The sequence below is a fragment of the Ambystoma mexicanum genome, chromosome 12, assembly GCF_040938575.1.
Source record: "Ambystoma mexicanum isolate Mex_15411 chromosome 12, UKY_AmexF1_1, whole genome shotgun sequence".
NCBI classification, from domain to species: domain Eukaryota; kingdom Metazoa; phylum Chordata; class Amphibia; order Caudata; family Ambystomatidae; genus Ambystoma; species Ambystoma mexicanum.
The window spans coordinates 74,859,633-74,887,428 of record NC_090936.1 but is presented as its reverse complement, the minus strand read 5'-3'; the positions used below and the strand labels follow the sequence as shown (position 1 = coordinate 74,887,428).

At 43.8% G+C, this 27,796-nt stretch overlaps 1 protein-coding gene across 9 annotated transcripts in view; it reads right to left on the bottom strand.

Annotated features, from left to right (window-relative positions):
* Window positions 1-27,796, bottom strand: part of MAGI2 (membrane associated guanylate kinase, WW and PDZ domain containing 2) — a 3,248,720-nt gene that overhangs the window by 2,563,061 nt on the left and 657,863 nt on the right. For all 9 annotated transcript variants that reach the window (XM_069628034.1, XM_069628038.1, XM_069628036.1 and 6 more), the window contains exon 2: window positions 18,992-19,108. In XM_069628034.1, coding sequence (XP_069484135.1) covers window positions 18,992-19,108 — 117 coding nt within the window. The remainder of the gene's footprint in view (window positions 1-18,991; window positions 19,109-27,796) is intronic.

The window sequence follows — 27,796 nt, the reverse complement described above, 5'->3', positions numbered from 1 at the left end:
CTGTAATAACCATCAGGGTGGATTGACAACACCATGACAGTCACCAGCCAGCAGCCCAACCACAGTGGCAAGGTCAGTGAAATGGCCAATATCAAAGAGGAGTTTCTGTCACGAGTACCAACCTATATAGGACTATCTTGCTGCAGTGTTTGATAGGCAAGTTCATCAGATTAGTAATGGTTTAGCCTGCATTTGTCCATCAATTTACCGCAGGTGGAAAGCAGGCTTGCTCTTTGCTTGCTCTTTGCTTTCTCTTTGCTTGCTCTTTGCTTGCTCTTTGCTGGCTCTTTGCTTGCTCTTTGCTGGCTCTTTTGTTCTGTGGATAGATGGTTAACACGTTCCACTTGCCACCATTAGGATCAGAGCTGAATGCTAATGGTGATGTCTTTGATAGGAACACTTCAATATTTAGTTTTTTGAAGACACAACTAAATTGTCGTGTCGATTGACATCTGTAAATCACACAGTGGAGCCATCACTCTCAGTTAACCAGAGGGAGTTGCAGCTTTAACCTCAAATATGTTGACACGGTATGGAGCAGCCGTGGGTGTTGTCAACACTGGGCGGGCAGTTGCCCAACGTGTAACAGGCGTGCCTGAAAGTATTTTGTGCCCTGGCACTTATTTTCGTACAAATTCAGCTGGGTTTCGAGCAACCTGACTGGCTGCCACACCCACGCCGGGCGCCTTTTAATTAAATAGGGCTTTTCACCGAGTGTTCCTACATCATAGCTGAGTACTTATCCACGTCTGTGCCTGTGAGATGCCTGTATTCTTGTGGGGGTGATGAGTCCCAGTGCACATTTGGTCTCCTGGCGCGCTTCGGCTACGCTTTGCTGCAAAGTCTTTTTAGTGTGGTTATTCCCATTCTGAGCAGTATGCAAGCTACCCTGCTAATGTTTATTTAACCACTCTGCGACACTACCACTCCTCACAATACGCTTGCAAAATACGTAAGGGCAGGTCTCACTAGGTGTCCCGGTGCTCCCAGGTTGTGCACCCCCATTTGCACTAAATGAAAGGTGCAGAAATTATGTTCATGGCGAAAGTAAACTTTTTTTTCCAGCAGTCAGTCGGTGGAAATGTTACTGCAAAATCCCCATGACCACTGCATTTTACATGACCTGGCAATATGTTGCATGCCTCACATCAGGAAATCGGAAATTTCTATTTTTATGTATAGGCCGTTCCCCTCCAACCCTCTCTACCATATTAAGTTAACACTATTCCCGACCCGCCCCATCGCTTATATACCCCTTACACATAACCCACTAAATGTTTCAATGACTTTCAAAACATTTTTTTGTTCGTCAAATCCCCATAGAACAAAACACTGTCGATGAATGAACGTCGCACCCACTGGGCCATATTAGAGACCTTTGCATCGCTACAAGTGCAGTTGGCAAGCGGCCACAAATTACTCTAGTTAAAAAAAAACATATTCTTTCTGCACAAAGGCATCTTATGCTCTAGTGCAAGGATGCGGAGAAAACATTGCTCTAATGTTTGTGTACAGTAATGTTTCACTAGTGCTACTTGCACCGGTATTACCCAAATTGACCTTTTACAATTGACATTTTGTCCTAATTGACCTAATAATAGTGGTCCTATTGGCCTTCTGCACAATTGACCTTCACCTTTATTTTAGCTTTTTATCTATGTGTGGGGTGGGTTTGGGATAATAAATATAAGGGGATTGGGTGGAGGGTTGTGGGGGGTTTTGGATTGGGGAGGGTTGCGGGGGTGCCCCCCCTGCATATATGTCCTAATTGACCTTTTAAATTCGGTCAAATCTCCCGCAATCAATTGTGAAAAGGTCAATTGTGAAAAGGTAAATTCGTTTACATCCCTTGCACCAGTGCACATTTTCTGTAATGCTTCCCATAACGACTTATTTCACTTAATTGTTGATTACTGATTGTCAAAGTAATGCTTCTGCGGAAACAATAAATCTATTGTCATGATCACTCTTTTTCCGAGAGGTCTGGCAGGTTGACCTTTATTTACCGGCTCGAAGCCAACCTGCAGATGAATCTTCACTTATTGCAGGTGTCCGGGGTGCTTAGCAGCACAAGGTGGTTTAGGGCTGAATTCAGGGCCATTTGTAAGGCAAGACGATACCATTTGGCGACAAAAGGTGCCATCAGTAGGGAAGGCCTGACGACCGCCTTACACGCAGCAAATGGGATGCCTTTTTGGTCAGGGGTCTGCAACTTGAGGCTCTGCAGATGTTGCTGACTATAACTACTATGATCCCTCTCCATTGACTATGCTGGATAAGGCTGGTGGGAGTTGAAGTCCAAAACATCTGGGGAGCCACAGGTTGTAGACCCTGTGCTCTAGGTTCAGCTAGTGCACCTGTATTCAAGTTCAGTCCTCAAAAAGCCACATCCACTCCATTGGTTGCAGGATATCCACAGAAAGCCATGCATATGAGTGGAAGATATTTAGAAAGCTCGTGGTTATCCTGGAAACCTGGTGTGATTGTAGCTCTTGAGGACCAGGCTTGGAGACCCCTGAAGCGGTGTGTCTAGAACCAGCTCTGGCTGCATGCACATGCAGTCTCCCATCAGACCCAATGCAAAGCATGATTCTATAACCTCCTTTGCCTTCACAGATGCATGCTGAAAGCAGCGCCGGCTGTGGCGATATACGGAGCGCGCCGAGCCACTCCACTCCGAATAGCTGATTGACTTCACTCCGTCATCATCCATCTCACTCTTTTTATTCAGTGCTGTCAGCCCTGTGTTTCCAAGGGTGTGCTGCCCTCCCCTGCCAAGCGCCAGGCAGCTCTGGTAGCAGCAATCCTGCTCCACATTTGCAATGCCATTAAACGCTATTAGAGGACTGCATGATCGTTACACTGGGTGGGAGCCAGCAGTTCAATTGTGTAAGGATTGATTGTCACTTCTCGGCACACTCCTTTTTTATGGTTAGCATGCAAACAATTAATCTTCAAAACCATCATGCCGGAGAGATCATTTTATGATGCGGCGTAATGGAGGTTAGCGCGCTATGCAGAATATATCAGCAGGTGACTTTGATACCATTTGTTTCCAGTTTACTTGTGTGTAGCCTTATTTGTTAAATTAGAACTACAATTTCTCATACTTTTGTTTGTGGACTTAAATCAAAACCGACAGGGGGAAAAATAAAATCTGTATCAATACGGCAATCATTGCGATAAGACCAAATCAAAGGACGAACATGTCACCAGAAAAACAACTCAACATTACTGAACCACAATACAAAAAGACGCGTGACCCGTTATGTGTTTTGTATATTAAATTTAAACAAACATAGGCTTCCCAATGGATGAAACCCCTAGCTCAAGAGAATGATGTCAAAAAGCAATACTCTAACAGGGTGTATACATTTACATAGGATGACAATATTGACTTGTGAGATGAATCTGAGGATGTCATCACTCCTTTCCCAGAGGCAGCCTCTCCTCATGTGGCCAGAGGACAGCAGCTGCTACCTGATCCTGACCCTGGGGGTGCCTATGCGAGGGAGGATCACATGGGGAGGAGGTGACCCTCATGGGCGGGAGTTCACATGATTGGACAAGACATGGTATCCCCCTTCTCCTTATAGTGGTGTTCTGTCCATTCCTCATGCCTTAATGACCTACTGTGGTAAACCCCTTCTACAGACCACAAGACCTACTAATGACATTTTCAATACTCCATCAATAAGCTACCAAAAACGGCCTATCAATCCCATATGCATAGAAATACTGGTACGAGGAGACTGAACGGAGCAATGAAGATCAATGAGTTCGAGAAGCACATCATGCGATCCGGTGTTTGCAAAACTGTGATAGGTGCCGTGACATTTCCAAATCCCAGCGAGCATGGAGAGCAGAGATGCTACCTGGGAAAGCTTCGTACTCTCTGTGCATACCGAGGGACAATTGAGCTGCAAAGCAGACACAATATCTCTGGAATAATAATAAAGTGAATGCGAGAAATATACAACCAGGTAAATGCAAGACTAAGTCAAGTTTGCAAGTGTGTAAAATTAACTATACAGGAAAAGCCCTGGCAGGAGAGTATATCAGGCAAAGTCAAATTTGCAAGCGTGTTAAATGAACTATACAAGAAAAGCCCTGGCAGGAGAGTATATCAGGCAAGGTCAAGTTTGCAAGTGTGTAAAGTGAATCACAAGAGTAAATCCCTAGCAGGAGAGTATACTAGGCAAAGTCAAGTTTGCAAGTGTGTAAAGTGAATCCTAGCAGGAGAATATACCAGGCAAAGTCAAGTGTGTAAAAATAAGCCACATGAGAAAGTCCTGGCAGGGCAGTACACCACGCAAAGACAAGTCTAAGTTGTTTTGTTGACCAGGAAACCCCCGAGGAAGACTCATACCCTTAGACGTTTAGAATTGTGTTAAAGAGACCTGGTGGAGGGAGACAGCTCCCCAGGAATGAACTGCAATGCCAAGAGGAGGGAGTTATCCTCTTGGGCTATAATGAACTTTGATTGCATAATTGAGTCATTGGCCCTCATTACAACACCGGCGCTAAACCATGGCGCTATTAGCACCATGGTTGGTGCCGGTGTTGTAACGAGTCCGCCATGGTGAAACGGGGAAATACCGCCCCATTCGAAGGTTGGCGGGGCAGTATTTCCCCATTTCACCATGGCCCTTCCCCATTCCCATTTTTGCCCCATAGGGCTCAATGGGAATGGGGAAGGTGGCAATTACGGTACCGCAATTGCCTGCAAGGTCCCTTTGCGGGTCCCTACTTTAACGGCTAGTCCAGACCAGCCGTTCAGGTCGGGTCCCGCAAAGGGACCTCGTAGTAAGGCGCTAAGTGGTTAACGACGCCGCAGCCTTTTACAGCGCCGTTAACCACTTAATGAGGCCCATTGTGTTGGTGAAGAGGAACCTGGAGAAGGGAGCCATGCCCTGGAATTATGAACTTTTGTGTTGTCTCTGGTTACAACTTAACAAAAATAGTGTGAAAGTTCAAATAGGTAATTCCAATAAAGGCAATCCTTGTATTCAGGAGGTGGCTCCCTTCCCCTGCATCAATCCAGGAAGCCTGTAGGAAATATGTTGTTCCAATAATGTTCTGTTAAATGAATGAAAAATGTCTTTTCCAAAAAAGCATCCTCTTTGGCAAAGCGGATCATAGAATATTGATCTCAGAATAATGAAATATGTATCTTTTGCACAAAACACTTTTCTTAGGGTGACACACCCCAATGTCTCTTTCATACAATACTTTTCTCAAGATGGAAAATACAAATGTCATTCATCAAACACATTTCTCTCCAAGAACACTTTTCTCAGGATAGCAAATACAAATGTCTCTTTCATAGAATACTTTTCTCTGGATGGTAAAACCAAATGTCTTTTCCATAGAACACTTTTCTCAGGATGTCAAAACCTTTGATATCCTGGTATACTCTCTCGGCAGGAATAGCTCTTTAACTGCACAAAGCAAACTTCTTGATATCCTGGGTTACTCTCCTGCCAGGAATATCTCCTTAACTGCAAAAGTACTTCCACTTTAGTTATCATGCAACCACACGTCTTCAATGACACAACCTGTTGACTTCAGTGATTACTTGCACTAATCCACCACCCCATGCAGACATCTCGTATATGAGGAGTTGTTCAAGTTCTGTCTGTCAAACTTTCTTATAATTTGCTCTTGGCAATGCTTGTTTCAGGTTCCCCCCAACTGACATATTATGTCAGAAGAATTGCATCATGTTTGCCTTCCTCTCAGAATGCCTACTGGCTTATGGCAATGTTGGTTCCAGGTTTCCTCCAACTGATATGTCATGACAGGAGAATTGTATGATTGTTACCTTTTAATTTGTTTCGGTCGGTATTCAAAACTGCCCTGTAAATATTCATCATCAATCTTGCACGTCCAAGGGCCCCTCTCGCTTACAGATCGACTCATCGGTATGGAATGCTGTTGCTGCCAGAGTTTGTCGCAGGGCCGATTTTCCCTCTGAGCAGAGGCTCCTCTGGTACCTGTGTCGGCGTTCACTTCCCTTGCCGATGGAACCTATGTGCCTTTGCAGGACCTCGTCTCCCGGGCCTCTGCTGCGCTTTGTTCATCATTTCTGTACCAGCATCTCTCCTCTCCAGTTCAGAATGCCGCCACTCTGCTGCAGGTGAATGTTTTCCACTTGCTCTGCGGTTCCTCTCCTCTGGTCTACCTCTGCTCCTGGTCTCGCTTCCCGCTCTGCATACTCTGCAGCTTCTCTCCTTGCCTCCTTCTCGCTTTCCTAGTTGCAAGCAACATTTAGGTTTAATTGACCCACTCAGCCGGTGTAGCCTCGGACAACTAGTCTGCACTTCACGTTCCAAGACACATTTCCTCAACATTAACTCTCTGTTCTTATTCATCTCAGTATCCCAGTGGTTATGGGAATTGGAGTCCATATATTTTCTAGGCTTCTCAGGGTAATGTGGTTTTTAATACTTGTTGGAATAGCGATCATTAGAGTCAGAAGATGTTATGTGACCATTATGTGTAGTAATGTTTGGTCCAGAACTCTTAGCCTGATATAACTCTTTATAATCAAGGGATGTTGAATGTGACTGATGCATACCTGAGGGGTAAATGTTATTCCACTGGTGAGGGTTTTCATACAGAAGGGTTTTGGTTTTAATAGGGGAAGGACTGGTAGAATAACAACATGCCATCAGGTATTTAGGGACTATGGGATTTTCCTCTTCACCTAGAGTAGAATACCACGTCCCTCCTCCAGAGGTCATCACATCTCCCGACAGCCATCTCCTCCCATGTGATCTTCCCTCATGATGCCACAACCAGTGTTAGGATCAGATAGGGGCTGCCTTCCCCCGGCCACATGGGAGGACGTTTTAGGTTTGGGATCAGTGATAACTCTGCAGGATTCATCACAGATCAAATTACATATTTTTAGGAGCAAGAGGGTGGTGTGCCAGTAGTGTGTGGCGAAGCAAAAGTTATGTGGGGCAGGTTCAAGCCAAACTGGGAAGAGTCCAGAAAAAGTTCTAATGACATGCTTTCGGTTCGTACGTCTGATGACATAAAGTACATGGTTGGTGATCACGCCACGAGTTATGTGAGACAGGCATGGGATCAAGAGAGACACAGACACAAGAGATAACAGTACAAAAATCTTTATTCATAGTATTAAGGGTCGGTGTAATGCCTAACTTGCCCTATATCTAACTTGGGATTTCCCTTAACTGATGCTTCTAAGGATATGCGATGTCCGTAAATCCCAAAACAAAAACCATCTGTGTCAAACCTATGTTGGCCTTCACCCTGGAAACAAATGTTGTGCAAATTGCTCTAAAAGAAAAATTGTGTTCCAAAGAAATATATCCAAGACAGGATTCAGGCTGACATCTTGTCAGGATTGCCATCACGATGCCAGCACGCAATATAGTTCAACTGAAACATGTCCTTGGAATCTCCCAGGTAAAGTTCTTGTAATGTCAAAACAACTTAGTTCACAAAGCTCTCGTAGGTTCGCTCGGGTTCCCTAGCCCAAGTCTCTTAAAGTGCACAATTCCTGTAGGCTTCTCAGGGTTCCCTTCCCCAAGCGTAGGCCCCTCTTGTTCAAGAAAAAAGGTTCACAGATTCTTTAAGCCTCTCGGGGTTCCCTTCCCCAAACGTAGGCCCCTCTTGTTTCAAAGTTTACCAAAAAGTTCATAAACACAAAAGATCTGCTTGTCACTGTTCACTTTTCAAAGACCTAATTCTTCCTCTTGGATCACAACCCAACCAATAACACAAAGTTTCAATTTTCCAACACTGGGTCTGTACCAGAGACTTCCGAGAACACATAGCGTTTTGCTTCTTCTATGCGCGACCACTCTGATACGCAGCCCCTTTTCCTTCAGAATTATTTTCTCTGTTTGGCTTTAGCTGCTGCTTTGCCTTTAATACCTGGGATTCTGCTTCCTCCCCATGCCTCTGACACCCTCTGTATTTTCTCTTGTTTCCTTCTTTATCTTATGCCGCTTGCAACTTTCTTTCTGTCTTCATTGGGACACTTCACTCTGATCTTCTTGCCTTTTAATTATGCGTCTTTCCTTCCGTGCCACGTGCACTGTCAACTTTCCTTTCCTCTGTGCTGCTCACAAGTTTCCTTTTCCGTGCTGCTTGCACATTCAAGCTTTCAGTCTTACTTGCGTTCCGTGCCGCTTGCACTTTTGTACTTTCACTATTGCTTTCTTTCTGTGCCGCTAGCACATTTAAACTTTCACTCTTAATTCCTATTTTGGGTCACTCGGACCCTCTTCTGTCCTTTTGTCAAAAGCTTTCATCCCTTTTCCTTCTCCCCTTTTGTGCCGCTCGCACACTTCTGTTTCCTTTTCTTTCTGTCATGCCATTTGCAACGTCTTTCTTTATTCAAAGCTCCCGCTCCAGCCTCACACACACATACCGGATTTCTCATCCCATAGAAACGCACTGGTTAGAGCGGCACTGTCTGGAAAGGCTCATCAGCTTCAGTGTCGAGGTCAGGGTCTCACCACCTGCCTCTCAGACACCCCTGGGACCTGGATACCTCCCAGGGAAGCAAGTAATTGCTTGGCCACAAACAGCAGGGTTCAGCACATGTCGATTCAACTCCCTGGAGACACGGCTCCCTCGCCACACTGCAACCCTTCTCACACACCGTCAGCATCTAGGTGTCCCGCTCTCCACTGTATTCCTCGAGGTCTTCCTTCTGCTGCAGCTTTCACTTCTCCTTCAGCATCCACGACTCGCTCAGCTTCTGTGGCAAAGCTCCCCCTTTTATACCTGGGTCGGTGTTCAATAACAGTCAGGTGTGCATAGTTGTTGTCAAGTACCTGACTTTGCCTGACTTCATTAAAGGGACATGTTGCTAGTGGAATACAGTAAGCCTGTTAAGTCATCTTCCTCCTCACAGTACTATAGGGATCTTTCCCAGTGGTAATCTTGCTTACTAATGGACTCCTCTTCTTCATCTCAGTATGTCTTGGAAATGGAGAGCGGGGAACGGGACAAGACCAATGAGGGTTCTTGCAGGGTGAAGGGTAAGGAGGTGGTTGAAATTGGGGAAAAGGGAACACCAGGATTGATTTTTACATAACCAGGACAATTCACTTTTACCCATATTATTCTTCCTTGCTGGCAATTTGGAATGATTGGACGGATATTGGTAACACGTCCTTTGACCTGAGTTATGAAGGACCAGTTGTTGTTATGGCCAAACAGATTCTATTTACTCTGGTTCCTGCATTTCCCTACCCTTGTCATTCGAATATGATTGGACTTATTCTTCTTATTCAAGAGAGCTAGACCTGAATATCCTATGAAAGCTTCAAGAATGTCCTACTCATCCCCTCCTATCCCAATATGATACTGTGTCTCGCTTGAGGGTTTCACAGATTTATTACCCCGAGACTTCCCTACCTAGGTGATCCTCCCTCACTTGTCCACCCCCAGGGTTGGGATCCAAAAGCGATGGCCCTCCCCTGTCCACCTGAATAGAGGAATCTCTGGGCTTAGATGGGAGAATACCCTCTGGTTTCTCACAGTACGGAGACACCTCCATGAAATTATTGGTTCTTACGCATCAGACAAGGAAAAAGAGCTTCTTTGACTGGGCGTGTAAGATGGTTCAAGGTGCTAATCAAGAACATTTTGAATATTCAACCTCTTGAAGAAATTTGGATGATGCCAATTTCTTCTTCAAAGACAACTTATGTAACATGGCGGCCTTTTTGGATTTTTCCTCCAACTGGATAAATATCCGCAGTAGATCCGAGCTCCATATATTTGAATTTGACCTTTTTAAAAATCATACACTTGCCCTTTCATTCACGTAAACAGCGATCACGGATCTAAATAAAACATTAATCAGACATTGCATAGCCAACACTACTCCATCTTACAGCATCTAAGGTCAGGTGACATCAACGCTCTGGGTTTATTAAAGTCAAATTCCCTTAAAACGTTTCCAGATGAGCCTGAGATCATCAGAAAGGAGCATCTGCCCCTGGTTGGTGTTCCTAAATATGAGAATGTCTGGCTAACATCACTACTTGATTTACTGTCAATATTTGACGTAGCTCCTACAATATGGTTTTCATCATAATGATAGTCATATTATTCATTTTGGCAATAATTCCATAATACAAAAGTACTACTTACCAGCCTATGAGAATCCCAGCTAACCACACTAGGACTGCCTTTTCATCACCTAGATCATAGCAAGAACCCTCTTCGCCAGAACAATAGCAATTTATTGGCAACCTTCCTTCTTAAGATCCTTGTAGGCAATCCATCATAATGTACATTGTTCGGCTCTAGCTTTTAGCAAGTTCAGTCTTGAGAATTTGTTTAAGGAAACACCCTTCTCCTCAATTACTGAACCCTGGTGAACACAACCTGAATACATGTGCAAACCTGATCTCTATATTCAAGCATCCTCATAAAGTAAAAGGCCATTCAGATGTATGCATTACATCGAGGGTGATATATATCCTATATTTGCAAAATATGATCTGGATTTCCCACTAATATTTATTTGATCAGTTTCATTGCTATGTCTGCCTCTGCCCAGTACAGGAAAGCCATTGTGCGGGCAAAAAAGGAATATTTTTATGGCTGTATTTGTAATGCCTCCTCGAATACTAAAGAGTTGTTCCAAATCTTGAATGAGATAGAAAAGCCCAATCTTACCCCCACCATGTGGTGAAGGATAAAGACTGGTAGTTAACTTGATGACTGTTGCTGCTAAGAGGGCAAATGTTATGGTACCTGTGAATATGCATTCCTCTTCTATAACCTCTGTACCTCTTTTTGGATTTAGAAAAGTGATTGCATCTGATGTTTTCAATTTACTGGAGACTCTTAAACCCACCAGTTGCCCACGGGGATCTTTATCCCTCCAAAGTCATTAAAACGTGTGCCTCAAGCCTTGCGTTGCCAATGGCTGAATTTGTTAATTCTTCGTTCCAGGCTGCACACGCTCCAGGTTCTGTTAAGCAAGCATGGATCACCTCGCTGCTAAAATGAAACCTTCCCTGGACCCCAATGTTGCGTTGAATTATCTTCGCATTACAAATGTACCTTATCTTTTATACATTTTAGACCCGGCGGCATATTTTCAAAGTCATGCTTATTTGGAGCAGATCAATTTATTAGGCCCAAGGCAGTCCGGCTTTCGAGCCTTTCACAGTATAGAATCGGCTCTTATTGACCTTAAAGCCAAACTGTCAACGAATATTGATCAAGGATATGTCCCGCTGCTTTTACTATTAGATTTTGCCACAGCTTTTGATGTCATATATTTTAACATTTTATGTGGTAGATTTTAACATTTTATTCAACAGGGTTCAATCTGAAGCATTTATATCCAAATTAGCAGCAGATTAGATTTTATCTTTTTTATCGGATAGAGAGGCAAGAGTTTTTAGTGGTGAAGCGACTGCTTATCCAGTTGAATTTCAGTGTGATGAACCTCAGGGGTCTTTCCTCTCCCCCACACCTTTTAATATCATGATGAAACCACTTTTTGACGTGCTTGATCAAGAAGATGTCCCCTACACAATTTACGCTAACGACACACACATCTAGTCTAAGGTCAATTTTAGTTTTGATATCCTTCTGCGATGGATGGCACACAATGGTTTGGCCCCCAACGAGACTAAAACAGAACTATTCTTAGATGGGACTGTGACGAATCACTGGATGTCATCACTTCTCCCCAGGGGGGAGCTCTTTCCCATGAGGCCAGGGAGATAAGGCCGCTACCCAATAGTCCCCCTGGGGGTGGTATAATGCAGGAGGATCTCAGGGGAGGGTCTCCCCCGCCCCCGGGAGAAGGAAGGTCATCTAGGTTTTAGTCCTTATGAGAACATCAGACCCCCACACACTCTAGACTCCATCTACTAATCTCATTTGAGACTGCAGACCTATGTACTTTTATAAGGCAGACTACCTCTTGGTTCTGAAAAGTACTGAGACGAAGAAGAACATCAGCAATATAGGTAATCCAAGTGCTGGGATGAGGTGGAACACAGGAACAATGAAGAGCAATATCAAGAAGGAACTATAACGTTATAGACTTCTGCACAGGTGTGGTTCCTTTTACACCATAAAAACCAAAGAAGCACTGCCTATCGGAGAGAGACAGCCAACCTGGACAAGAGACAGTGAAGCCTGCGAGCAATGAAAGAGATGCAGAGAAGGCCAGGACTGAGCCGCGAGCAATCCACTCCCGGAGTCAAGAGGCACTCCTTTCTCCAACGGCATCCAGATCGTAAAGGGGCGCTTGCAGAATGTGACGCGAATGCAAGAGGCAATGTCCATACTGTCAGTCCGAGGGCAAAGCAGCAGATCCAGGAGGTGAAGGTACCCAGACACAGAGATGCCGTACAGCACACATAGTAGGAGAGAGAACCCAGGAAGAATCGGCCGTGCAACCGAGAACACGCAAGGTAACGGGAGACGCGTGGGGACCGGTAGGGGCTAGAAGGTACAGAAGGCAGAAACCCTGTACAGTTACAATGATTAGGATTATCCCCCTCATGTCAGTACATGGCAAGCGCAGCAGCCAAGGGGGCATAAAGAGAAGGGGAGAGAAACAAGGGTGAGCGACCCAAACCACGAGAGTGATACTAGTCCTCTTCCTCGTGGCAGTACTTGGCATGGAAGTGAACCAAGTGGACCAAACCAAAGAAGAAGAAAAACAAGGGTCTGGGACCGAAACCAAGTGAGTGAGACATGTCGTCTACCTCAGGGTAGTACCTGGCAGGGAAGTGAACCAAGTGGGCCCAATCATAGAAGAAGAGAAGCCCGGGTTGCGGATCCTTAAAAAAGCTCAGAGTTGGTTCTTGAAACTAATAAAGAGAAGACAAGGGTAAGGGAGTCATTCCTCCTTGTTGTAAGAGATTGTTTTATAATTACCAGGAGAAGGGAGTCATTCTCCAGGTTACTCATACCAGGAGGAAGATCCAACAGGCTTGGGGATGGTAGTCATTCCCCCGGGCTATTTGAGACTGAACGCCAGGAGAAGGGGGGCATTGTCATGGCCTACAAAGTAAATATTGTTTGGAATTTTGTGACCTGATGAAGGGAATCATTTGCCGGGCTATTTGAGACTGAACACCAGGAGAAGGGAGGCATTCGCCTTGCCTGCAAAGTAAACATTGTTTGGAACCTGGGGAAGAGAGTAATTGCCACCGGCTAATTGAGACTGAACACCAGGAGAAGGGAGGTATTCCCTTGGCCCACATTGTGTGAAACATTGACTGTAAGCCACGCAAAGGGAGGCATTCTCCTGGCACCACAACAGTACTGCTGTATTCCTTAGTTTATAGTCTAAGTGACAGAAGTAAGGTTTTCTTGACAAAAGACGTAGGACACTTTTACTTTAACAGACATCCTGCCAGTCACCTTAGATCTTTAGTTGAGGCAGAGAAACCCCTCTTATGAATAGGGAAAGATGGGGTTTCTCTTGCTTTATTATATAATAAAGGTCTTTAGCCCCAGACATGCCATATTCGAGTCAAAGTCTTTCTTCTGCACCTTTACAGAGCGCAGCAAAGATTGGACAAACGTCCTGAGTCTAACAGGAAGTTGTCGATAGCAGGCTGCCCAATCAATGTGCTTCCCAAACTGAAAACCCCTGGCGTTTATCTTGATTCCACTTTGTCTATGAAAGATCATGCCAATTTTGTTACATCCTCTTTGGCCTATTATTTGAGATTGTTGGGCCGGATGATTCGGCCCTTCATTTCACGGGATAATTGTGCCGCTCTTGCTTGTGCAATTGTGGGAGCCAGGACGGATTGCTGCGGGAGTCTTCTGGCTGGTACCTCTGAGAGCGATCTTACGAAGCTCTTCCTTTCACGGGATAATTGTGCCGCTCTTGCTCGTGCAATTGTGGGAGCCAGTGCGGATTGCTGCGGGAGTCTTCTGGCTGGTACCTCTGAGAGCGATCTTACGAAGCTCTTCCTTTCACGGGATAATTGTGCCGCTCTTGCTCGTGCAATTGTGGGAGCCAGGACGGATTGCTGCGGGAGTCTTCTGGCTGGTACCTCAGAGAGCGATCTTACGAAGTTCTTCATTTCACAGAATAATTGGGCCTCTCTTGCAATTGTGGGAGCCAGGACGGATTGCTGCGGGAGTCTTCTGGCTGGTACCTCTGAGAGCGATCTTACGAAGCTCTTCATTTCACAGAATAATTGTGCCGCTCTTGCTCGCGCAATTGTGGGAGCCACGTAAGATTGTTGCGCGAGTCTTCTGGCTGGTACCTCTGAGAGCGATCTTACGAACCTCCAAGTGATCCAGAAGAATGCAGTAAGATGGGTGACTCACTCAAAGTGCAGAGAACGTGTCACTGAAGCCAGAAGATCGCTGCACTGGCTCCCGGTCAGGGAATGGATCAATTTCACCCTGCTTACCATCGCGCATAACGGCCGCAGTCCAGCGTATCATAAGCAGAGATCGAGCTTTGAACAAAATAGTCACGTGCTGAGATCAATAATGAAACTTCTACATTTATTTTGTGTTTTGCTTTTCCTTGTCCCCTCTATTTGTTATCCATATCTCTCCCTAAATCCAACATCTCCCCACACCGCCCCACCATTGCTTTTAGCGCCGTGAAGCCTCTTGCAGGCATTTAGCACTTTCCAAAACCCCAAATAAATAAACACATTCAATTCAAATCCCTCAGATTGTATTGTGAAAGCTATTCCATATATATTTACACAGCCTGGGAATACAAAATAGTTTTAGAGCCTGGAGCAAGCGGCATCTTTTCATCCTTCAAGGCTGTCACATCATCAAACCGCCTCCCCGTGACGGAAAGGCATTAAGATGAACCAGCTTTCTTGAATTACAGGAATAATGTCAGCTCCATGTTTGACAGCAGGCGAGGCAATCATTAGGTGTGCATGTAGCAAGGAGTTTTACAAATCGGAGGAGCCGGAATGGAGCCATGCCGGTGCGCGGAGACAATGATAGTGCGTTCCCGCTGCTTGGTGTGCACGCCCCCTCGAAGGGTGGATAGGTAGCTTTGCACGCAGCGCGCCCTCCTCAGGTGAGTAGGCGCCTCACACAGACAGAGGGACAAACCTCTGTCTGGCTGGCTCATGCCGTCATCCTTCTGAGGTTGCAAATTCATAGTTGCCAACATGACCCATTCCAATCTGTAGATGCTTATAGTCCTGTTTTTTTCTTTGCATTCTGGGACCTGTAGTCTAATTTTTATAATGGGGTAAGCAGAACTGTAAATCCCAGAATGCAAAGAAAAAAACAGGACTGGATAAGCACCTACAGCTTGGAATGGGTCATGTTGGCAGCTATGCAAATTGACTACCGCAGTTGTTGGTATTAATACTGGTAATTGCAAGAACTGATACCGGGGGAAGGTATGTCGTGCCATACACAGCACCACAAATTGTTACCGCAAGGAGCTTGGCGCAGCCGATTCACTGAATCAGAGGTGCATCTTTACCCAATCTTGGGGGCAGGGGGAAGGTTAACAGTTGAATAGTGAGAGGTGTATCTACGTTCCCCCAAGTGATTTCTGTATGACAGTCCCCATAAGATACTGTCATTTTCCCAGGTTCACGCATGCTGTTCGAATGGAGACGCCAGGATCCATTTTACGCAGTAGATGACTTATCCTGCCGCCCCATCTCTTATTTTATACCAATATACTTAGATTTTTATATTGGGTTCTCCCATGAGCAGAACTAGTTTTCTACGCTCATTAAAAGCGGATGTGTGAAGCACTATATATCACATTCTAAACTAATCCGAAAATGTAAGAAGACATCTTTACCAGAACTTGTTAAGTAAAAACAAAGCCTGATTTATTGTGTTGGAATTCAGTAAGATCATAGTTACAGCTGCCAAGGCGTAATTCAGGGAGCACAAAAAAAGATCATGTGTACATGTACACAAGTACAGAGCGGGCAATGTGTCTCTCATTTGCAAAACATAAAAGATCGCAGGTGGGCAATTTGTGTCAACATGTATGTAGCACACAGATGTACATATACAATTATACAGAGGCATACAGTTCCCTACACTACACTATGTGCCCTGTAACTTCCTCCTGCATTTGGATAAATCATTACATCCTTTGGAAATCACTTGTGATGGTGGCTCACACTATACCCACAGTCCCAAATTTGAGAAGATGTTATGTTATGTTAAAAGTTCTTGTATCGCGCACTGTCACCACCTGCGCGGTCTCTTGGCATTTGGGAGGGATCTATAAAGCAAGGAGGGTGGCAGTGTTTGTTCGTAGGACTGAGCGGGGAAAAAGAGCAAGAGAGTTGTGATGTGCTGTTGGCAGCTTCCGTTCGGAGAAACCGGTCGTTTTTCGGTTGGTAATCGCCATGTGGTGTTCAGTGAGATTATGTCTGGTTTGTTTCGTTGTCATTGTTCATTGGCATACATCGGAGCATACACACTTAAGAGTGCTGAAACCACTTATTTCAGGCAACAATGTTTTTTTTGTGACCAATAAATCACTCTTTGACATCTAAGTAGGAAGACCAGTGAGCTAGGGGGTACCAAGCTGCTGTTACCCCAAGATGAAGTCCTTGCACAAAGACAATCACCAGCAGCGCCACTCTGTAAACCAAAGATTTCCTCGACACACAGTCATATTTTAAGCTGGTTCTTGTATAAATGGGGCAGGCAATTGTAGTTAACTTGCCTTGATGCTGGTGCTTGCCTTTTGCAACAGCGTGGATCTGGGTGGTCATCCGGTAATCCTTCACAAAGATGATGCTCAGAAAGTACATTGAAAAAATGCTGTTCTTCAACACGTCTCGTAGCTTACAAACTTTTGTACAAGTGCAAAGTTTGACGCAAAAGCCCTTTGTATGCCCAAGGACTCATCAGTTCAACTCAAAAACTCAATGTAGATAGCTGGGCCCTCTTGTTCACAACACATCACCAGTGGTCGAAGTGTACAAAAAGAAGCAGTGGAGCTATGTTCCTCGCTGGCTTGTCCCCGCTCCTCACAAACCCAATCGCCATGCACTGAAGTTTCAACTACTTCATAACCTTTTTGTTTTAAAACAAATCCATTCCAGAACAGTTTCTTTTTAAAATAAAAGTATAGGAACAGTAAAACTTTTTTTTTTAAAAAAGAAAGAAAAGTAGAGGCGCACCGCTCCTGCCCACTTCAACCACTGCATTTAACTATTTCCCCGACCATGCGATGGTCACAATGTTACAAGAACGTGCCTGCTTATTTAATGAGAGCTCGGAATGTTATCAGTGGTTGAGAACATACATAAAAGCAAGTCAAAACATTTCATAATGACTAAGTTAACAACATCAGTTTAAACCGATCAAAGAAACAATCTGCCCCAACCTGTTTGCATTCAAAGGAATCCCCAAACCATCCAATTCCTCAAACACCTTTTCCCTTGATTTTAGACCCTGCCTCCCCATTGCCGAGACTTGATGATCTATTTCTCAGCTGCGTGGTTAATTTCCTTATCTTGTGCGTTAATCATAATATCTGTTGCCACTACTCTACTACTAACACCACATGTGTGGAGGTGAGGGATTACATAGACCTCTCTCAGGATAGCATGCTTAAAGAGGACAACACAAAATAGGATAAATCATCAATCCCACATAAATTACAATCACAGTCTCGGAATCCCTCCACCCCGTTTCCGGCTCCATGTCCGGTCACAAATCCTGAAAACATTGACTCTTATACACATCATTTGGCTCTTTAAATCTGGACATACAATATAACCTAAATAAACCTCAGAATGGAGGGGGTCCTTTATATTGATTGCTCCATAATCTTAACAATATTCATTTGGTTGAGGGCGGACAGTCAGGATATTTAAACCTTTGCTTTAATACCCTCCCACGAATTTGCAAAGCTGAAATACTTTCTAACAAAGAGCATATATACTGTCCCCTCCCAGCTTTCGGCTCATGAATAGGATTCTTAAATTCTGCCAACATATTTTCCAAATGAATACCTCTGATAACCAATCTTTCACAAATAAACTTTGCAGTTGCTATTTGAGCTAAGTCGTCCCCTGGACGAATCCCTAATTACACTTAAAGGGGTGCACATAGACATGTGCAAGGACATTCTAGAACATTCTATTTTGTATAGCTTCCAGACAGCCCTCAACACATTTTAAAAACACCTGGACCCCAAATTTTTAATACAATCGAGATTAAGAGAGCTTTTGTGTGTTGCTCACGCACGTTCTAAATTCTAAAAACATACCTACAGCCACAGGGCTCTAACTCTCTGCCGTGAAACTAGGCGGCTATTACGTGACTTTTTTTGCCTTGGTGAAAAACAAAAAGAGAAATGTCTTACACAAAGTCTGCAGATCTTTGGGATACTCATTGCTGATCACAACAATTTCAGTATTGCCTTTTGACATTGAAATACAGTAAAACCTCTCTAAGCAACACCCACATTATTTTTTTATTTTTTCCAGTTTATTTTAAGTTTGAAACAAGTCAATGCAAACCATGCAAGCTTTTAATTATTCCATAAACACAACTTTTAATTTAATATATGTCATAAAAACTGTAATAGAACAAGTACACATTTTAATAAAAGTTAATGCATCCTATTCTCCTGATCACAAAATCACTCAGCGGAAATAGCCTTATCATGTTCCGCAATCAAAATGCAAATTCAAATGCTTAAAAGAGAAAGCAGGATAGAATTTAAACATAAAACTGTTCCCAAAAAGCTTCTAATCAGAGGAATGCACTGGAAAATGCCAGAATATTGTTTTAAATATCAATTTGCTGTAAAACAGACAAATCAATTGTATCTACTTCAGCAGGTGGGGGTACAATACGTGCCAGGAGGACACTCCCCGCAGGCTGGGAGAACACCGCGTGATAACCTGTGCAGTACAAGTGCATAGTACACGTAACACGCATCACCTATGAAACTGATCATCAACAACAGACATGAACTGGAAATATCATCACCCTAGTAATAATGGCATTTAACCGATCTACTTACACGGTACCGTTCGGAGGTACAGATTGTCTCGTATGATTTGCTGGAGTTCATGATCCACGGAACCTTTTTGGAACCGTAGATTGAGGTAGCGACGTAGGTCTTTATCGATGATGCCTCCTGCAAAATCAAGCATAAGAACGAAATTATAAGGGAGACATAACAAAATCATCTATTTAAATGTTACTGTTTTGTAAGGCACATTGTCGAATACAATTTTTCGAAGAAGGCTTGTTTACCAACCAGAAAAGCAACTTTTTCATATGGTGTACCATTGTTCTATTTATCACTTTTTTCCTAGTTTACATTTTGGTTGACTCCATTTGATCGAGGTGACAAAATACACACACATATATATATATATATATATATGTATCAAGTGAGTAAAGAGGTAGAGGGTGGGAGGGATGTTGAAAGGGGGTGAACATGAGGGAGATGCCACCATCACAAAAAAAAGTCAAAAATAGGACGTCCAATTTGAGTCCACCACCATGTATGTTAGATGTAATAATGTAGAATCCTTCAATCTGTGTAAAGACTGTTTGCTTTGGTACGTTATGTTATGTTATATAGTTTTATCAAGGGCTCGTAGGCCTGAAGACATCTTGGCGCTAAGACATCAAACACAGTTAAACGGTCCGGGATGTTTCAGAAGAGAAGCGTTTTCAAAAGACGTCTAAATTGCAAATGGTTAGGAGTAGATCTCAGAGCTGGAAGGAGCATGTGCCTGAGTTTGGCAGCCGCCGTATGCTTTGTGCACACCCAAATCATTGTGTGGTAGTTATGGGTCATGAAGTCTCTCCTCGGCAACACTAGGCCATCACATTGCCCACTACGTCACCTGACTCGCTAGACGCCTTCTGTCCTTCTCCTCCCTGCCACCCGGTACAGCTGTACCCCTACTCTGTGCCCCTCTGTATCCTACTCCCGGCTGTATACCTGTTCTGCTGTAAACTCTAAAAAGCGCTCGGTTATGCATCTGCACTGTTGTATACCTCTGTAAAGCGCTCCGTTGCTTCTCGAGTCTAGGTCCACGCTCAATAAATACCATCATCATAATAATAATGAAGCAAGGATGGGTGGCAGAGGAATTGTTTTACAGTTTCATAGGAGGCTCCCATTGAACTTTCTGTTAATTAGGCATTTTGGATGGGCAAAGCCCACAGGTCTGAAATTGGGCACTTTTTCAGTGGCAGGGCAGTGTCATAGGAGTCAATCACTACCCTTCTGTAATCTCTGGAAGCAGCTGGCCAGCAGGCTGGCAGAGTCCTGCGGGCATAAGTGAGATGGCGAACAGACAGAATTCCTAGGTTAGGGTAAGTGTAGAGGGGGGCACCCCTTCTTGAGGTCCACACAAAGTGTGGGAAATGTCTTTAAGAGCTAGGGATACACAGCAATTCACTCAACTTGGGGGTATGGCACAGTTTCCTGTTCTATGATGATGTGCCCAGCAACCTTTGCCTCCTCTTGGTCTGCCCAACTCAGTAGACTCAATGACCCGGAGAGAGTTAGAGGCAACAGGGCGCAGAGGAGCAGTGCAAGGTGCATCTTCATCTCCTCTCTCCAGACCCCAGCGCCAGCTGTGGCAGTGAAAGTGACACTGTCGCACGCACACTGCTTCATTACCCAGTGTGGTGTTGCCCCTTTAAGGGTGCAAACACGCGGCGGAGTGACGCCACTCTGCTGCGTATGCTATAAATAAAGGGGGTGTTCCGGGCCAAGTTAGAGCAAACGTGGAGCCAAACTAGCCACACGTGTCGCTGCATCGCAAGCATGGCCAAGCTGTACCGCTCAGCTCTAGGTACCATTGCATTTCCTTACTGATAAACTGCTCCCTTGACCACACCATGTGCTTGAAGTATATTAGCCTCTGCAACATGAGAAGTGCAATGTAATTGGTGCATAATGTAGGGGCCTGTGTGCACCAGTAAACAATTGTAGGGACTTTATAAACTACAAACAATGATTAAAACTGCCAGGCTACTATGCAAAAAGGACCAGCATACTCGTCCTTGGCACTTAATGGGTTAAGGATACTGCTATAAGGGTGTAGAAATTACTGTGAACCGTTTGATGAAGGCCCTGAAGAAGCCTGCGCTGTGGATGTTATCCCACCTGTGTGCGAAACATGTGCAGACCGAGTGATTTCACCAATGTTCTAAGTAACACACAAATGCCATGTACTCTAGAATAATTGAATTGCAAAGCAGCATAGTAATTTTATATGTAATATATATTGAATTTTTCTGAATGCATGCTTTTTTCCTCTGACTACTAACTTGGGCACTTATGTTCCCAATTATTTGTGATGCCAACTCTTACTTGATGCATGTGTGTGCATGTTAATTAAGAAAGTATAGTTCTTAAGAAAAAAAGGTGTTTTGTATTTTTTTTATAACTTCTTTTCCGAAAATCGGAATATGAGTATTGCTGTTACTCAGGAATAATTGATTCCAATTTCTTGAAGCATCATAACTGGTGTGATATTCACTGAGTACCAGTAACTGGACAGATGTATGATATAATGTAGGAGTTATAGAGCGCAGGACATTGCAGAACACATGTCTGAGTGCTTTAGGTAATTGGTTGGATTTTGTGATTTCATCTTGAGGTGGAATAGTAACTTTTTCAGTCTGTGAAGTTGTTGTTAGACTTTGTATCACATTGGTTATCCGTGGGAGGATGTTGGCTTGGGAGTTTGAGTGGGATCGGGGTTGAAAGCCCTAGATCAAAATGTTCGAGGGAGAAAATACCGAAGATTATTTTTCCGAAATAACCTTTGGTCTTTTCTCCCCCCAACATTTCTTACTTGAAAAAAATGCTTCAGAATAGTAGATGCAGTCTATCTACTGAATACTCCCAAAACGTCTGCCATCTGTGACCTCATTCGCTCCAGTGATCCGAAGCATTTACAAAGGATCTCAATATATGACTTCTCCTAGGAAGAGAACCAACCTATCAATAGCTTCAATCGATTGATTGAATGCCTTGGGCATCACTGACTTCATGGAGCAGTATCGCTGCAACAACCCATCCTCCCCACAGCCCTAAAAAGCAAGCTTAGTAATTTAGGATTAGGAGTATGTGCCCGGCGCTGACCACCGGTGCAGTCGGATATCATGCACGCCTTTCTTCGTGCCTGCTATATAAAAACTGTAACCTCTGCGGCTGAGAGCAAGCACCGATGCTACATTCAATTTCCCCCACGGACACCGTATTTCAATATCAACAAGCAGTCATGGCAAGAGGGGCATTATTAGCAAATATGACGCACTCCGAGCCGGCCCCGCTGCAGGACCCGTCGCTCTCCGGCCAGGAAAATATGGATTTCATTTCAATTCCCATTTCCTCGATGCCAACTGGCTGAAGGCAAGAACATATTTATATACTTATGAATGCATTACAGCGGTCTAACCGAAACCAAGAAAATAGGTTATGCCAAAGAGATGGATGACGCCCAACAGCACATTGGCAATGCCGGGGTACGCATGAAATATAGTGAGATTATCTAAGAGCAAAAGGGAGCTTCTTTTGAAATGATTTAAAAGCTCAAAAGTAAACTACAAAGTCAAACAGTGAAGAGGAGATCCTGCATTTTTATAACATGTTATTAGTTATCGTCAGTTTCACAAAAAAAGGAAACTTTACATCTAGATATCGAAGTGTCCCAATTTCTGGTGCTATGTGGACTAGGCATAGCACATGTCCATAGCCTGTCCTAATGCTTATTGCAGCCAATAAGGACATCGTTGTACGTGTTATGGGAAACATGACATGGGGGCGGAGTCTGAATGTGTAGGTGGTGTGCTGCCAGTGTGGAGGAATACACATGCATTCCCGAGCCCGGGTGCCTCACCCTGCAGCACAGCAAGATTTAGGGAGGCCGAGCATACGTCTGGGAACGCTCCACACTTATCCCACGTCCACAGGGAAAGGCTAGGGTGGTGCCGCCATTGGACTGGCCACGAGGATGGAGTCTGTTTCGTGGCATGCACGCGTGCGATCAGCAGGGATCTTTCCTCCTGCCTTTGAAGGGGAACCTCCTGGCCTGGCAAGCTTAGATATTAAAATCCTGGCCTAGGAGCAGGCAACAGTGACCATGAACTCTGGCCTGCCTCACCTCTCTGGAAGACCTATCATCTGACCACAGGCAGTGATTGACACAAGACCCAACCAACAGGCACAGTAAGTACAACTTAAGGACTAAAACGTTCTGAGACAGAATTTGCACTTTTGAATTTCTTGAACTGTTACTGGCTGGTGTACTTTTGCCAAAAATAACTATATTATATAACTGTTATGTGTCTCCACACTATATTAAGCTGAACTCCTTATGTTGTGCAGGACATAACTAATGTACAACTAGCTGGTATTTTTCTGGCATTGTTTCTGGCATTGTTTCTGGCATTGTTTCCGGCATTGTTTCTGGCATTGTTTCTGGCATTGCTCAGCCCTGTGTGGCAACATATAGTTGGACAATGTTAGCGAATTGCTACTTGATTTAGTAATACATGAAGTACCAGTCGCCCATTTTGTATCTACTAACCCACACAAAATGCATGCTACAGTGTTTTTTACTATGCATAACCAACGTGCCACCTAAGGCGCATGTCCATCTTTGTAAATATGTGTCTTTTGTTGTGTTAAATTAAACTTCATTTTTATGACAAAAACCTTTATCATCAATTTTTGTTCTTGGTGATCTCTAATAGCTAGCAAAAAAAAATGTTCTAGCTCCACTGCCGCCATTAAGGAGACCTCCCCGGGTGTTAATGACAAGGGTAGCCTTTGACTCTAATCCTCTTTTGATTGTTCAGCCCTTACAATGATGGCACTCTCTCCCAGAATAATGTCAAGCTCTACCAGACAACTACATGACTTGCACCAACCGATTTTATAATGGGGTGAACGGATCCTGTAATGAATTCTCATAAAGCTGCCTCCTCCCCCCTCCCCCGCATTAACCAATGATCTGTCCCAGCTTGGTTCATATTAGCCTTTGAGGGGTGTTTACAGTGCAATTTGTGACTTGTGGTTTTCCAGTTTGTGTTAAGAATAAAATGTACTAGTGCAAATATGTATAGTTCAAAGGATTTGTGAACTTGTCCCATGTCTTGTACTGGTGCAGAACCCTAAAGTGTACTGGTTGAGTGCTTCTTCTACAGGCCCACCTTACCATTGTGCAAGCCTGTTCCATCACTTGAGCAAGAGAAGTGAAGTAGCTGTGACAGGAGGCGAAGGAATCTATCCTTCACCTCTCAGGTATATGTAGGACCTGGACAGGAACAGCTGTTGCTTGTAATCAGACACCTGCTGCTTTGACTGACTTTTATGGAAAGCACAATTACAATGTGATCAACTGCAAACCAAAACCCACAGGGGCCGGTGCAGTCATTCACTTTTCTGGTCACAAAGAAGAGGTAACTTATGAAATTGTGATTCAGGTATAAATGTCAATTCAAAAGGTGATTTTAACGCTATGGGGTGAGAATTCCTCGTGCTTGAGACAGGGGTGTCCAACTCCGGGCCTCGAGGGCCAGAATCCTGACAGGTTGTCAGGGTATTCTGCATTAATATTCATAAGAAACAGTGTGCGTTCATTTAGAATCATTGTATCCAAATCTATCTCATGAATAGTGATGAGGGATATCCTGAAAATATGACATGTTTCCGGCCCTCGAAGACTGGATTTGCAGAACCATGGCTTAAGGTGTGGGACAAAATCGATGGACAAGGAAACAGAATCATTGGAAAGAATTGCACCAACCCTCTAACTGAGGCTCAAGAGATCAGTATTAATGGAAGCAATCGGAAAATGCAGGCTTCAGAGAGGTTAGAGAAAGATCCCAAACCAGAAGAGCCCGGACCACAAGCAGAGCCACCTTCTAGGTAATGGAGTGGCCATCTTCCACTTGTGCCATGTGAGAATCATGTCTTCGTCGTCCTCTGCTGTTTGCACTACGAAATCAACTTCAGAACGGAAGAGCATCAGCCAAGCGTAAAGGATAACAAACAGTCGCATTTAATGTGATACCGGAGAGGATACTCCAGCGAGGATACTAGCTAGAGCAGGCGGGGCTAGTTTCCCGGTCATCGCAGCGAACTCTGGAACTCCCTCCCACTTCCCTTAAAATTTGAGCAATCCTACTGGACCTTCCGCAAACACCTCAAAACATGGCTTTTTACCTGGGGGACCCCCCACTTTGAATCTCTACCACCCTCTACTGTTTCAACTGTCTAATTCCTGTCTTGCGACCATCGCCTTGATCCCCAACCAGTTTAGAGCACTCTACAAACATAAAATAGAATCGAAAGTTGCTATTTCAGAGACATGGCAAAGACTAATTCAGGGCGCTTAGTCATTTCCCTTAGCTTCAGGCCATGTTAATCACATTGTGGTTTATTCATGTCCTGTATTACCCTTCTGAACATTGTCCCATCATGCTTTCATTGTCCGCCAATTAATATTCTAAATGGATGGATAGATAGATGGATGAATGGGTGGGTCCCACAGGTGAATGAATGAATGAATGGATGACGGAACGAAGCATTTACAAAGGGCCACATGTTCAATCATTTGCATAAATGCCCCGGCCAATCAGGGAACATGTTTAATCAGAAAAGTGTCCAGTAATAATTCTGAGCCTTGAAGTAACATCAATAGGCAACCAATGAAAATAAGACTTTGAAGTAAGTTTTAGCAGTCAAGCATAGAAAAGCTATTTGGTGATTTTGAGTGAAAGAGCAGCTGAGCTACAACTCGCAGACAGACATTTTGGCTTAATTATTTTAATTATTAAGCTGAGAATTTTCAGTTTCAGCCCGAACTATGTAACTCGCCAAAGCTTACACAACACAACTTTTAAAATCCTGCTGGTATTGCAACATGCCGAAATGAGAGACATTCGGGAGGCAGAAAATGTGTGTACAGGTGCGACGTGTTAATGATTCGAGGAAAAGAACACAAGACAGTACATTAGCCTCTTCACAAAAGCCGGCTTCGGCGTCGGCTCCAGGCAGACGGGCGACCAATGTTACCTTGACCTGCTCTGAAAATGTGCAAGGACCCAATTTAGCTGGAGTCAACTTGCCCTCGCATGTGTGTGTGAACAATTTGATAAACTCAGCGCAGGCAGATTGAGGCGTAATTGACTCGGAGAGGCAGCAAGCACAAGGGACAGGACAAAAAAGGGGAAAGACACTGTTATTTTGTTTCAATGCAAAACAAACCAACTGACAAGCCAATAACAAGTCACTTTTTTTTTGCAGTGCATGTTTTTGCTGTGTTTAATTAACACCTTAATTTGTTTTCAAAGTGTTTCTTTTCCAATGCATCTCTTCAGAGCCTTTAAATACAGTTTGCATTGATTTGCGTGTCGGTAACCGGTGGGCCATCAGGGGGGGAAAGTGGCAGGTGATTATCCAAGAAATGAGGGGAATTTGTCAATTTCCTGCTGTGGAATCAAACAGGCTCTTCTGTGGAATTGACTTCAGGGACTGACAACATACAAGACCTTTCCACTTTTAATATCAAAGCACTCTACTCCACATTGCTTTGGAATTAGAAAGAGCATTCAATTTCCTTCCTCTTAAGCAAGACTCTCTGCCTGTCAGTTTGGATTTTATTTTGATTTGAATATCTCATCTCCTCTGTGTTTTAGGTCTTGCAGCCTTCAAAGAACTTTCAGCGGTGGTTGTTGCTTACAACAAGGCTCTGTGCATTTAAAAATACTACACAATTAAAAAAGAACACCTAGTCTAAAGAGGTCAAATAACTTTTACATAAAATGAACAACTAAAACTAACGACAGTAAAAATATCCCGACTATAATATTAAAATAAATCTTGAACTATATCAAAACACAATCTTTTCATGCTGTAAGCAGTATGTTTTGGTGCAGGTCAGGTGAGTGTAGGGGGGGTGCACCGGGAATGTAAGGGTTCTTCGGGTGATGGGAGCAGATGGCTATTCCAGAAGGATACATTTATTTATTTAATTTATTTTGCAATTTATATAGTGCCCTCAGCCCAAGGGCATCTTGACAAAGGTGTTGTGTCCCTTGTACAGCACTAAATCAATAAGGTGCGAAAAACCCATTTTTAAAATAAAAACATATAGTTGGACAGATTTGTCTTTTCTGGTCCAAACAATAAACATGCTGCATTTAGTTATGCTTCCTTCCTTCATTTAAAATGTTTATACTTTTAGTGTTTGTTATATTCAAAATAATGTTTTTTTTGTAAATTTCATTTTCAGTCCTGATCATTTTCCCGTTGATGATATAACACAGAACCCAGCAGTACGGAGTCTAGATTGGGGCCTGCCCGGCGGCTTCATTCAGCATCGTGCAGGTGGAGCGGGAGCCGCACGCGCAGATACATCCAGCCGCTGGAGGGATCATAGCGATGATTGTGTTTGGGGGACGCTTAATTTAATTTCAAACTGCTGGTTGCTATTTGTGAATGACTTTGGCCTTTTTTCTAAAGCAAAACACATATCTGACCGTGGGACGGCACAAACTCTTACAACAGCCCCGGGTGGATGGTACAGACTAAAGCACTGGAAAGATTGGCCATGTTTGAGGGTTGAATTGAAGAGCTATAAGAAGTAGATTCTACCACTATTCCTTCACAGTCTAAAGAAACAGATGAACAAGTTTACAAATAAACTAAATCATCACAAACAAAAAAAACAAAAATAGGAAGTAGATTCATGAACTTCTGAATGATTTCTTGCAAGTTAGCAAAGGGAGTATTCCAAATCTGGGATATAAGGTAGTAAAAACATGTTGCCATTTTTCTTTGAAC